The sequence below is a fragment of the Anolis sagrei genome, chromosome 6, assembly GCF_037176765.1.
Source record: "Anolis sagrei isolate rAnoSag1 chromosome 6, rAnoSag1.mat, whole genome shotgun sequence".
NCBI classification, from domain to species: Eukaryota; Metazoa; Chordata; class Lepidosauria; order Squamata; family Dactyloidae; genus Anolis; species Anolis sagrei.
The window spans coordinates 8,456,905-8,470,039 of record NC_090026.1 but is presented as its reverse complement, the minus strand read 5'-3'; the positions used below and the strand labels follow the sequence as shown (position 1 = coordinate 8,470,039).

At 44.7% G+C, this 13,135-nt stretch overlaps 1 protein-coding gene across 5 annotated transcripts in view; it reads left to right on the top strand.

The window, feature by feature from the left end:
- CARMIL3 (capping protein regulator and myosin 1 linker 3) overlaps positions 1-13,135 on the top strand; it is a 101,394-nt gene that overhangs the window by 57,000 nt on the left and 31,259 nt on the right. For all 5 annotated transcript variants that reach the window (XM_067469741.1, XM_060780000.2, XM_060779999.2 and 2 more), the window contains exons 11-21: positions 2,255-2,349; positions 2,453-2,539; positions 3,870-3,979; positions 5,883-5,960; positions 7,400-7,476; positions 7,921-8,025; positions 9,916-9,985; positions 10,250-10,331; positions 10,479-10,575; positions 10,790-10,844; positions 11,578-11,750. In XM_067469741.1, coding sequence (XP_067325842.1) covers positions 2,255-2,349; positions 2,453-2,539; positions 3,870-3,979; positions 5,883-5,960; positions 7,400-7,476; positions 7,921-8,025; positions 9,916-9,985; positions 10,250-10,331; positions 10,479-10,575; positions 10,790-10,844; positions 11,578-11,750 — 1,029 coding nt within the window. The remainder of the gene's footprint in view (positions 1-2,254; positions 2,350-2,452; positions 2,540-3,869; positions 3,980-5,882; positions 5,961-7,399; positions 7,477-7,920; positions 8,026-9,915; positions 9,986-10,249; positions 10,332-10,478; positions 10,576-10,789; positions 10,845-11,577; positions 11,751-13,135) is intronic.

Genomic DNA, 13,135 nt, shown 5'->3' with positions numbered 1-13,135 from the left:
GGACTTTTGACATTCCCTTTTTTGTTTTGCTTTGCAAGATTTGAAGGACATTTCCCATTTTCTCCCAGATGCATGTCTCTATCTCTCTGATTTCCCATCTAAGCTGCGCTGCTGAAGAATTAATGCAGTTTGATCCACCTTTAACTGCTTTGAAATCATTAGATTACAAGGCCTTCAGCTTTCCATGCCAAAGAGTGCAGGGGCCTCACCAAACTACAACTCCCATTATTCCGTAGCATTGATCCAGGGAAGTTCAAGTGGGGTCAATTTGCATTTCTTCTACTGTGTAGATCAAGTATTTATTTATTTATTTATTTATTGTGTCAATATCAACCTGTCAATTGTATTACAATGTATTGTTGAAGGCTTTCATGGCCGGAATCACTGGGTTGTTGTAGTTTTTACGGGCTATATGGCCATGGTCTAGAGGCATTCTCTCCTGACGTTTTGCCTGCATCTATGGCAAGCATCCTCAGAGCATCCTCACTACCTCTGAGGATGCTTGCCATAGATGCAGGCGAAACGTCAGGAGACAATGCCTCTAGACCATAGCCATATAGCCTGAAAAAACTACAACAACCCAATTGTATTACATTTTTAACAAATTTTTAACAAACAGACAAAACAGAGTTTGCAAGCTTGGTAGTTGATTAAATGTCCTTTGACCAGTATCTGGCCACTTGGAGTGCCTCTGGTGTTGCCGCAAGGAGGTCCTCCATTGTGCATGTAGCAGGGCTCAGGTTGCATTGCAGCAGGTGGTGAGTGGTTTGCTCTTCTCCGCACTCGCATGTCGAGGATTCCACTTTGTAGCCCCATTTCTTAAAGTTGGCTCTGCATCTCGTGGTGCCAGAGTGCAGTCTGTTCAGCGCCTTCCAAGTCGCCCAGTTTTCTGTGTGCCCAGGAAGAAGTCTCTCATTTAGTATCGGCCATTGATTGAAGTTCTGGGTTTGAGCCTGCCACTTTTGGATTCTCGCTTGCTGGGGTGTTCCAGCGAGTGTCTCTGTAGATCTTAGAAAACTATTTCTTGATTTAAGTCATTGACGTGCTGGCTGATACCCAAACAGGGGATGAGCTGGAGATGTCTCTGCCTTGGTCCTTTCACTATTGGCTGCTACTTCCCGGCAGATGTCAGGTGGTGCAATACCGGCTAAGCAGTGTAATTTCTCCAGTGGTGTAGGGCGCAGACACCCCGTGATAATTCGGCATGTCTCATTAAGAGCCACATCCACTGTTTTAGCATGGTGAGATGTGTTCCACACTGGGCATGCATACTCAGCAGCAGAGTAGCATAGCGCAAGGGCAGATGTCTTCACTGTATCTGGTTGTGATCCCAGGTTGTGCCAGTCAGCTTTCGTATGATATTGTTTCTAGCACCCACTTTTTGCTTGATGTTCAGGCAGTGCTTCTTGTAGGTCAGAGCACTGTCCAGAGTGACTCCCAGGTATTTGGGTGCGCTGCAATGCTCCTGTGGGATTCCTTCCCAGGTGATCCTCAGAGCTCGGGATGCTTGTCTCTGCTTGAGATGAAAAGCACATGTCTGTGTTTTAGATGGATTAGGGATCAGCTGGTTTTCCCTGTAATAGGCAGTAAGAACACCTACAGCTTCGGAGAGCTTCTGTTCTACCATCTCAAAGCTCCCTGCGTACGATCATCAACAAAGATGAAGCTCTCAGTCCCTTCTTTTAACTATTACATCTGGCCCGGCCATAGGTTTTTAAATCTTTGTGTGTTATTGTCTATATGTGAGTTATATTAATTGTATTGTTTATTTGCTTATTGCTTGTTGTTTTTACTGATGTGTTGTTGGGCTTGGCTTCATGTAAGCTGCTCCGAGTCCTTTGGGGAGATGGTGGCGAGGTATAAATAATAATAATAATAATAATAATAATAATAATAATAATAGTTGTTGTTGTTGTTGTTGTTGTTTTACTATCTTCTTTGGGGTCATGTGCCATTGATACATCATTTTTAGCCAATTCTTTTTTAAATCATAAGCGAAGATGTATTTTCGTTTTCTATTCCACATTATTTCCCATTCCTCTAACATTATTGTCCTTCCAATATTTCTTGCCCATTTGGTCATACAGTCCTTAACCTGTAACCCACTGGACACTATTCTAAGTTAAAGCCTGTGTCGCTTCCCTAAAAGCTAAAGTAGTTGTCCACTATTTATGGCCCTTGAAGCAGTGTTAAGAAAGTCTTTTCTCCAAGGCTTTGACTGTCTGTCTTTTCTCTCTTTTTCCGTTCCGTGCAGAGAGTTTGCTCTGAAACTGTCCTGTGTTTTGTCGGAGAACCCGAACACAGCTCTCCATGCACTGACTCTCTCCCACAACCCATTGGAGGATAAAGGTGAGGTTTGGAGCATCAGATCCCCAAAGAAGAGGTGCCTGGGGGGAAAGAACGCTACTGTATTTGCGATTTGGCTCATGTTACCTTTCTGTCCTACCCACAGGTCTCATTGCCTTGAGCCAGCAGTTTTTATGTTTCCCCAAAGGCCTCAGCAAACTCTGCCTTTCCAAGACCAGCATCACTGCTAAAGGTAGAATCATAGACTTGGAAGGGACCCCCAAAGGCCATCTAGTCCAACCCTTTTCTTCCAGGCACTGTCAAAGCCCTCCTGACAGATGGCCATCCAAATGCAGTTTTAAAAGCTCCAAAGAAGGAGAGACTACAGGGCTCCTCGGCATTGGCCTTTCTAGCTGCCGTATCGTAGTGTCATAGAATCATAGAATCAAAGAGTTGGAAGAAACCTCATGGGCCATCCAGTCCAACCCCCTGCCAAGAGCAGGAATATTGCATTCAAATCACCCCTGACAGATGGCCATTCAGCCTCTGTTTAAAAACTTCCAAAGAAGGAGCCTCCACCACACTCCGGGGCAGAGAGTTCCACTGCTAAACGGCTCTCACAGTTAGGAAGTTCTTTCTAATGTTCAGGTGGAATTTCCTTTCCTGAAATTTGAATGCATTGTTCTATTGCATCCTAGTCTCCACAGCAGCAGAAAACAAGCTTGCTCCCTCCTCATGTTCAGATCTAATCTCCTTTTTTGTAGTTTGAAGCCATTGTTCCTTGTCCTAATCTCCAGAGAAGCAGTAAACAAGCTTGCTCCCTCCTCCCTGTGGCTTCCTCTCACATATTTATACATGACTATCATATCTCCTCTCAGCCTTCTCTTCTTCAGGCTAAACATGCCCAGTTCCCTAAGCCGCTCCTCATAGGGCTTGTTCTCCAGACCCTTGATCATTTTAGTCGCCCTCCTCTGGACACATTCCAGCTTGTCAATATCTCTCTTGAATTGTGGTGCCCAGAATTGGACACAATATTCCAGGTGTGGTCTGGAATGTCGTCTCATGTCCAGCTTGTGGTCCATTAAGGGCTCTTCCAAACAGGCCCTGTAGCCCAGGACATTATCCCAAATTTTCTGCATTGAATTAGATTATATGAGTCCCCCAAAGGCCATCTACTCCAAGCCCTTCCTGCCAGGAAAGAAGACGTCATCAAAGCCCTCTCGAGAGATGGCCATCCAAACTCTTGTTTCAAAAGCTCCAAAGTCAGAGAGACTACAGGTCTTCTCTTCATTGGCTTTTTTAGCTGCTGTATCGCAGTGTTGTCTCATTTATTATTTATTATTTATTTATTTACAGTATTTATATACTGCTTTTCTCACCCCTAGGGGGACTCAAAGTTGTTTCTTATGTGAGTCCCCACTGCCAGATAATCTGGGATAAACAAAAAACCTGGGATCAGATTCTGGGATATAGGGCATGCCCGGAAGGGTCCTAAGACTTCTAGATCCCTTTTCCATGTACTGTTTTCCAGCCTTGTATCACCCACCCCATATCTGTGCCTTTTGGGTTTTTCTTTGCCCCAGGACTCGCCGTTCTGTGCCAGACTTTCGGTGCCAACCCCGCGTTCATCAGCTCCCTCCGTCACCTGGACTTGAGCAAAAATCCCGGTCTCCTGGGGACAGACGAGGCCAATGTGAGTGAACCTGATGCCTTGCAAAAGAAGTATGGTGAAGATGTGGCTTTCTTTGCTTGCGGAAGTCATATGAGAGCAGTTTAATATTGTTTTAAAAGTTCCAGGGGAAAAAGAGAGAAAGCAGTGATGAACAAGAATAATCAATCCATGTTAGCATTTGGATCTGTGTGTGATTTTACTTGGACTCGATCTACAGTTTGTGGTCAGTGTAGACCCATATAGTGCCATGCAATACAGTGCAAACTACATTATGTGGGTCTTTACAGGCCTGGGCAAACTTTGGCCCTCCAGATGTTTGGATTTCCACAATCGGCTGTTAGGAATTGTGGGAGTTGAAGTCAAAAACACCTGGAGGGCCAAAGTTTGCCCAGGCCTGATCTACATTGGGGAATTGATGTGGTTTGATAGTATTTTAACTGTCATGGCTCAAGCATCCTGAGATTCAGCCTTTACTTGGGCAGAGAAGGTGAAAGACTTTGTGAAACTACAACTCCCAGGATCTCATTCCTATCGGCTGTTAGGAATTGTGGGAGTTGAAGTCCAAAACACCTGGAGAGCAGAAGTTTGCCCATGCCTAGTCTATACTGTCCACACAAATGCAGTTTCAAACCACCCCATATACTGTATCAAGCTGCATTATACGGATCTACACCGACCATACAATGCAGTTTCAAACTGCATTATATAGCAGTGTAGATCCAGCCATTGCTACAGAGAATGAGAAGCAGCAACTCCAATCAGAAATCTTAATTGCAATCAATGTATTAAAGGTTCACATTCCATTACATATGTGCTCACACACATAAATATATGTTCCAGAATGTCACAAATCAATAGATGCTCAAACCCCACTGTACAATGGCATAGTAAAATCCCTTAAATCAAAGTTTGCATTCTGGATATATCCATCTCTATCTCTATTTCTATCTATCTCTTTTTCTATATCTTTTGACTGTGGATGGTTGGATCTGTGACTGTGGATACAGAGGGATGACTGTAATTTAATGTGATATACATGTGTCTCGATTTACCATTTAGCAATAGATTCAGCGTGTGAGAGGCTGGCAATTAGAATGATGTGCATAAGACAACAAGTATATCTATGGGGTGCTGTGAGTTTTTGTGGCGTATGGCCATGTTCCAGAAGCATTCTCTCCTGACGTTTCGCCTGCATCTATGGCAGGGATCCTCAAAGGTCGTCAGACCTCACAACCTCTGAGGATGACTGCTATAGATGTAGGTGAAACATCAGGAGAGAATGCTTCACTATGGCAGGAATCCTCAAAGGTTGTCAGACCTCACAACCTCTGAGGATACCTGCCATAGATGCAGGCGAAACGTCAGGAGAGAATGCTTCTGGAACATGGCCATACAGTCCCGAAAACTCGCAACAACCCAGTGATTCCAGCCATGAAAGCCTTCGACAATACATAGTATATCTGTGCTTTAGAATAAATGCAGTCTGGATCCACTGTAAATGCCATGGCTCACTGCTGTGCAATCCTGGGAGTTGTAGTTTGCCCAGGCACCAGGACTTGTTGCCAGAGAAAGCAAAAGACCTTGTAAATGACAACTCCTGTGACTCCATAGCATTGAGCCATGGCCGTTAAAGTGGCGCCAACATGCATTAATTCTACAGCAACGATGCACTTCAAATCTTGACCTTCTCCCACCAAGTTTAAAGCCAAGTCTGGAGCTTTTGAACTTCAGAGGACGACGAAACCTCTTTACCATTCAAAGCATGCCGATCATTAACAGCGTGTTATTTAAGGGTTGTAATATCCAAGGTCTTTGGGAAAGAAGATTTTGTACCAGAGTGACTTTCTGTCCCTTGGACGACCGCCATCGTAATTTTTTTGTATGTCCCTTTTTAACCATTTCCTTTTCTCTTTCTGTCTTGCAGGGTTTCTATTCATTCCTGGCCCAGCCTAACGCCCTGATTCACCTGGACCTATCATCCACAGACTGCGCCGTGGATGCAGTAAGGTTTTAAGGGGGCCACGCCTTTGGGATGGGACAGGGTGTAAACAATAGCCAAAACAGTGCTTCTACACTGTAGAATAAATGCAGTTTGATCCCACTTTAACTGCCATTGGAATCCTTGGAGACGTAGTTTGGTGGAACCCAATCTCTCCTTAGCAGAGAAGGCTAAAGCCCGTTGTAAAGATCCAGGATCCCATAGTTTTGAGCCATTGCAGTTCAAGTGCTATCAAACTGCCTTTATTCTACAGTGTAGATCAGGCATGGGTCAACTTGGGCCTTCCAGGTGTTTTGGACTTCAACTCCCACAATTCCTAATAACCTCAGACCCTTTCCTTTTCCCCCTCAGCCGCTTAAACTTAAGCTTAGGGGCCTCAGTGTGGTGTTAGTAGGCCTCAGTATGAGTAGGCCTCGGTGTTAGTTCACCTCAGTGTGAGAGAGGCATCAGTCTGAGAGAACCCTCAGTGTGAGAGAGGCATCAGTCTGAGAGAACCCTCAGTGTGAGAAGGCCTCAGTGGATAAAAGCCCTCAGTGTGAGAGAGGTATCAGTCTGAGAGAACCCTCACTGTGAGAAGGCCTCAGTGGATAGAAGGCCTCCGTGTGAGAGAGGCATCAGTCTGAGAAAACCCTCAGTGTGAGAAGGCCTCAGTGGATAAAAAGCCTCAGTGTGAGAGAGGCATCAGTCTGAGAAAAGCTTCAGTGTGAGAAGGCCTCAGTGGATAAAAGCCCTCAGCGTGAGAGAGGCATCAGTCTGAGAGAACCCTCAGTGTGAGAAGGCCTCAGTGGATTAAAAGTCATCAGAGTGAGAGAGGTATCAGTCTGAGAGAACCCTCAGTGTGAGAATGCCTCGGTGGATAGAAGGCCTCCGTGTGAGAGAGGCATCAGTCTGAGAAAACCCTCAGTGTGAGAAGGCCTCAGTGGATAAAAAGCCTCAGTGTGAGAGAGGCATCAGTCTGAGAAAACCCTCAGTGTGAGAAGGCCTCAGTGGATAAAAAGCCTCAGTATGAGAGAGGCATCAGTCTGAGAGAACCCTCAGTGTGAGAAGGCCTCAGTGGATTAAAAGGCCTCAGTGTGAGAGAGGCATCAGTCTGAGAGAACCCTCAGTGTGAGAAGGCCTCAGTGGATAAAAGGCCTCAGTGTGAGAGAGGCATCAGTCTGAGAGAACCCTCAGTGTGAGAAGGCCTCAGTGGATAAAAGGCCTCAGTGTGAGAGAGGCATCAGTCTGAAGGAACCCTCAGTGTGAGAAGGCCTCTGTGTTAGTAGGCCTCGGTGTGAGTAAGCCTGGTGTGAGAAGCTTAAGCAGCTGAGGGGAAAAAGGAAGGGGCATGAGGCTATTAGGAATGGTGGGAACTGAAGTCCAAAACATCTGGTGGGCCCAAGTTTGCCCATGCCCGGTGTAAATTATTTATTTCCTAACTTATGCCTGTCTTTTCCCCATAGCTGTTTGGGGCCCTGCTCCATGGCTGTTGCCCAAGGCTTAGCTACCTCAACCTTGCACGAAACACCTTCTCCCATCGGTAAGGAACAAGATATTTTTGTCAGCGGGTTAAACCACTGAGCTTCTGAACTTGCTGACCAAAACATTGGTGGTTCAAATCCAGGGAGTGGGGTGAGCTCCCACTGTTAGCCCCACCTCCTGCCAACCTCTCAGTTCAAAAACATGCAAATGTGAGTAGATCAATAGGTACCTCTCCGGCGGGAAGGTAATGGCACTCCATGCAGTCATGCCAGCCACATGACCCTGGAGGTGTCTACGGACAATGCTGACTCTTCCACTTAGTAATGGAGATGAGGACCACCCCCTAGAGTCGGACTTGGCTTGACTTAATGTCAAGGGGAAACCTTTACCTTTACTGTTGTTGTTGTTCGTCCTTTACCTGTCACAGCATCACATCTATCCCTGGGTCCCCTTTTTCAGCCATTAGGAAAGAGAATGTGAATTTTATTTCTGCTTTCTGCAGGAAAGGGAAAGGGCTGCCCCCTTCGTTGAAGCAGTTTTTCTGCAGCGCCTATTCTCTCAGCTACGTTAACCTGTCAGGCATCAAAATGCCCGTGGAAGCATTAAGGTGAGCATTTCTGCTAGGCTTAAATACCTTATTATAGTAAATGGGTAAACTTAGTCTTTTTCGCACTATATGTCATAATATCCATTTGGGTGCATCTAGATCAGACCTGGACAAACTTGGGCCCTCCAGGTGTTTTGGACTTCAACTCCCACAATTCCTAACAGCCGGTAGGCTGTTAGGAATTGTGGGAGTTGAAGTCCAAAACACCTGGAGGGTCCAAGTTTGCCAGGTCTGATATAGATGGACCCTTAATTTCTTGGGAAACTATACAGCTATGTTTTAAAGGAGTCTAAAATTGGTTCAAGTTTCTTGTTTTTTCCCCAATTTGTGGACTTTACTGCCCTCTGTTGGTCAGTGCCGATATTCTGAAATATTGTTTGAACTAAAACACAATCTGCCCTCCACATTCACTATGGTTATTGGATCAGGACCCCCATGAATATGGGGAAAAAGTTAATAAACATGTGTTTTTTAACCTGGAAGAACATCTCTCCTCCTGCACATTAGGAAGAACTTCCTGACTGTGAGAGCTGTTCAACAGTGGAACTCTCTGCCCCAAAGTGTGGTGGATGCTCCTTCTTTGGAGGCCTTGAAACAGAGACTGGATGGCCATCTGTCAGGGGTGCTTTGGGCAGAATGGGGTTGGACTACATGGCCCACAACTGCTTCTGGGCAGAATGGGGTTGGACTACATGGCCCACGACGTCTCTTCCAACTATAATTCTATGATTATACAGAATCTGTCTTGTTCGTAACTTGGGAACTGCCTGTATCCATATAATTTAGGATTATGTGAACAATGGGAGCCTTTTCAGACTGGGAATAAGTGACCTGGCTGTAGCTGTAAGACTTAGAAAAGATTGAACGTTGGACTATTCCTTGGGAGAACTCACTCACTTATCTAAATACTTTTAAATTTAGTATTGTTTGTCTTCTATACTTAGAGGCTTCTCTATAATACTCTAAGAGTGCATTTACTGGAGAATTCATGAATGGCTCAATGCTGTTTATAGTTTGATAAGGCACCCACACCCTTTGTCAGAAAAAAAGCTAAAGACCTTGTGAAACTACAATTCCCAGATTTCCATAGCCTTGATTCATAGGGGTTCAAGAGGTGCCAAACTGCATTAATTCCACAGCATTGATGCACATTAGGAGTGTCCTTAAAGCTCAGTTAGGCCTCTTCTACACTGCCATATAAAATCCAGATAAGGAACAATCAGGGCAGCTAATCACCTCCCAACAAAGGATTCCCCCAGGCAGGAAGCAGCCAGACCTTGAAACTACAAAGCCATTAAATTCTAATCAAGGTGGCAATTGTAACGTTCACACCTATCTCAAACAGACAAAAGTTCTGTCTCCCACCCTGTGGACATCATTCCACAGATATATAAACCCCACTTGTCTAGTTTCCAACCTCTGAGGATGCCTGCCATAGATGTGGGCGAAACATCAGGAGAGAATGCTTCTGGAACATGGCCAGGCAGCCCAGAAAACTCACAGCAAGCCAGTGATTTTGGTCATGAAAGTCTTGGACAAAATTCAGATTATCTGCTTAGAATTGGATTATATGATAGTGTAGACCAGTGGTTCTCATCCTGTGGGTCCCCAGGTGTTTTTGCCTACAACTCCCAGAAATCCCAGCAAATTTACCAGCTGTTAGGATTTCTGGGAGTTGAAAGCCAAAGCATCTAGGGACCCACAGGTTGAGAACCACTGGTGTAGACTCATATAATCCAGTTCAAAGCAGATAATGTGGATTATCCACTTTTATAATCTGGATTACATGGCAGTATAGAAGGGGGCTTAGAAGCTTTTCTATAATACATTCCTACAGGAGGACAGCAAGTGAGTTTCAAAACAACATTATACTTTCAATTCCTCACTCAGGTCCCTTTTCCAAGGTCTGTCAGCCAACACACATCTCAGCGACCTCCATTTGGACTTGAGTGGATGTGAGGTAATGGTTGTTCTTTTCCGAAAATGCCTTTTTCTGTCTGTTGTTCTCATGAATTCTAGATTTTTGGGATCTTCCTAGGAAAGAGTTGTTTACGAGTGGAATATACTGCCTGGGAATGTGGTGGGATATCTTTCTCTGAAGGTTTCTGAACATAGGTCAGATGGTCATCTGTTGGGAGGGCTTGGATTGTGTCTTCCTACCTGGAGTTGGACTGGATGGCCCTTGGGATCCACAATGAGTCTATGATACTGTTCTCTTCATTAGCTGCGCTCCCCAGGAGCTCAAGTGCTTCAAGAACAGTTGCCTGGCATCAGCGCCTTGAGTAGCCTAGACCTCTCCGACAACGGTGAGTCTGCATATCCTCCAGCTGGTTGGGTAGCCATCTTTCAGGAGGACTTTAAGTTTGCATGGTCAAGGGTTAGACTCAATAGTCGTTGTGGTCCCTTCCAACTTGATTATTCTACTATTACAATCCATTCTCTCTTTGCTCCAGGTTTTGATGCCGATCTGTTGACCCTCGTCCCGGCACTCGCCAAGAACAAGTCCTTGAAGCATCTCTGGTTGGGCAAGAACTTCAACGTCAAATCCCGGTGGGTTGGCCCTATATCTCTTTCTGGAAAGAGGCTGAGACAGTGTGACTTTCCCAAGGATAAGTCGGGATTTGAACCCTGGCTTCCAGAAATATAGTGCTCAATGCTCAAAGACTACATTGCATGGACTGTAACCCCTAAATAAGAGATCAATTCCAAGTTCCACCCAGGGCCTTTGTGTCCTCAATGTGACACATCCCATCTCTTTCCCCAGAACGTTGGAGGAGATCCTTCAGAAGATTGTTCAGTTTATCCAGGAGGAAGACTGTGTAAGTTCTTTCGCTCTCAGACTTGAAGGTGTGGGACAACATTTCCCAATCTGGTTGCCCTCTAGATGTGTTGGAGCACATCTACATGGCAGAATTATTGCATTTTGATACCACTTTTACAAATTCATAGAGCATTTTCCCCTGGGTGTTTAGGCTCTGTAGTTATGGGGGTATGACTATATAACCCAAACATGGGCAAATGTGACTGTGGCGCAGCTGGCTGGGATCACCACTAACCAAAAGGTCATGAGTTTGAAGCCAGCCCGGCTCGGAGTGAGTTTCTGACCATTTTCGTAGCTTGCTGTCAACCTTTGCAGCCCAAAACACAGTTGCATCTGCCAAGTAGGAAAATTAGGTACCCCTTATGTGGGGAGGCTAATTTATGACACCATAAAAATCTCCAGCAAGCATGCAAAGAATGAGGAAGTACTTTATCAGTGTCACAAATGGACAGTGGAGCAACAGCTCCCCTGGTGGTCAGAATACCCTCATGAAAAAGCTGGAATGTTAAATAGCCTCTGTGTGTCTGTCTATATATCTTGTGTCTATGGCATTGTGTCTTGTGTCTATGGCATTGAATGTTGGCCATGTATATGTACATTGTAATCCGCCCTGAGTCCCCTGCGGGGTGAGAAGGGCAGAATATAAATACTGTAAATAAAGAAATAGACTGGGTGAGTCAAGGATTTAATTTCTCCGTTCAGTGGCTTTGCCTCCTCTCCCTTCTCCAAAGTGTCTGCAGACTTTCTCAGTGGCTGATTCCCGGCTGAAAACCCGCACCAGCATCCTGATCAATGCCCTGGGCAGCAACACTTGCCTGACCAAAGTGGACCTGAGTGGGAACTGCATGGAAGACATCGGAGCCAAGATGCTGTCCAAAGCCCTGCAGATCAACAGCACCTTGAGGTGAGAAAGCTCAAGTAATTGCAATAGGAATACGTAACACAATGGTAATATGTTGCTCTTTATGCTAGGTGTATATATATGTATGTGTGTGTGTGTTTAACTCATTCTTTTTCCTGTTATTGTTTAATTTATTCTTTAACATTAATGAAAAATGGATTTATATTTAAGATATGTTGGAGATAGCAACCTTCTCAAGCCTCCTCTATTTAATGTTTTCTCTGTTTGTGGTGTGTTGTTTTATTTCCTGGAGTTTATGTCTTCTTTGGTTTGCGGTTTCCTTAGCTCTATATACTTGAAGTAGTGGGAGGGGCTGCAGATTGCTTGATTGCTTAGAATACATTTTAAAACATGATGCCAGTTGAGGCTTGAGTCAGTTAGAACACAGAAGTCAATGTTAGAAGTTGAAAAACTGTTGAGGCTTGAATTCTTTGAAAGTAGACTGTTATGAAACAGAGAGCAATATAGTTTTGAAGAGACTGTTAAAGACAATAAGTTAAAGATACAAACGGAAACGTTTTAAAGTTTAACCTTATAAGAAATGTGCCTGTATATTTAAATACATGGAGTTATGAGTAAACAAACAATTATTTTAAAAGAAGTCTACTTGAATATTTGTCTGCTGGTCATTTAATAGAAACAAGATATTTACAAGCCCAGCAATCATCCATTACTCTATAAACCAGTGGTTCTCAACCTGTTGGCCATGGACCACAAGTGGGCTGTGAAGACAAAAATCTGGTCCGCAAGCTTCCTTCCTTCCTTCCTTTTTATTTTATTTTATTTTTACGCTGGCTGCTATTCTTTCCCTGTCGCTGACCATGGCATATGTTCTGTATCAAAAACTAGAGCTGATGTGATCTATCTAATGCAATTTTCTGAATTAACACCCCAAATCGAATCCAAAGTTGACCAAAAATTGATTCATAACCCTTTTGATCCAAATGTTGGAAAGTGGTCCCTGGTCAAAATGGTCCTTGATCAAGTGGTCCCTGGTCAAAGTGGTCCATAGTCAAGTGGTCCCTGGTCAGAGTGATCCTTGGTCAGAGTGATCCCTGGTCAAAGTGGTCCTTGGTCAAGTTGTCCCTAGACAAAGTGGTCCCTGGTCAAGTGGTCCCTGGTCAAAGTGGTCCATAGTCAAGTAGTCCCTGGTCAAAGTGCTCCCTAGTCAGTGGTCCCTGGTCAAAGTGGTCCCTGGTCAAGTTGTCCCTGGTCAAAGTGGTCCATAGTCAAGTAGTCCCTGGTCAAAGTGGTCCCTGGTCAAAGTGGTCTCTGGTCAAAGTGGTCCCTAATCAAGTTGTCCCTGGTCAAGTTGTCCCTGGTCAAAGTGGTCCATAGTCAAGTAGTCCCTGGTCAAAGTGGTCCCTGGTCAAAGTGGTCCCTGGTCA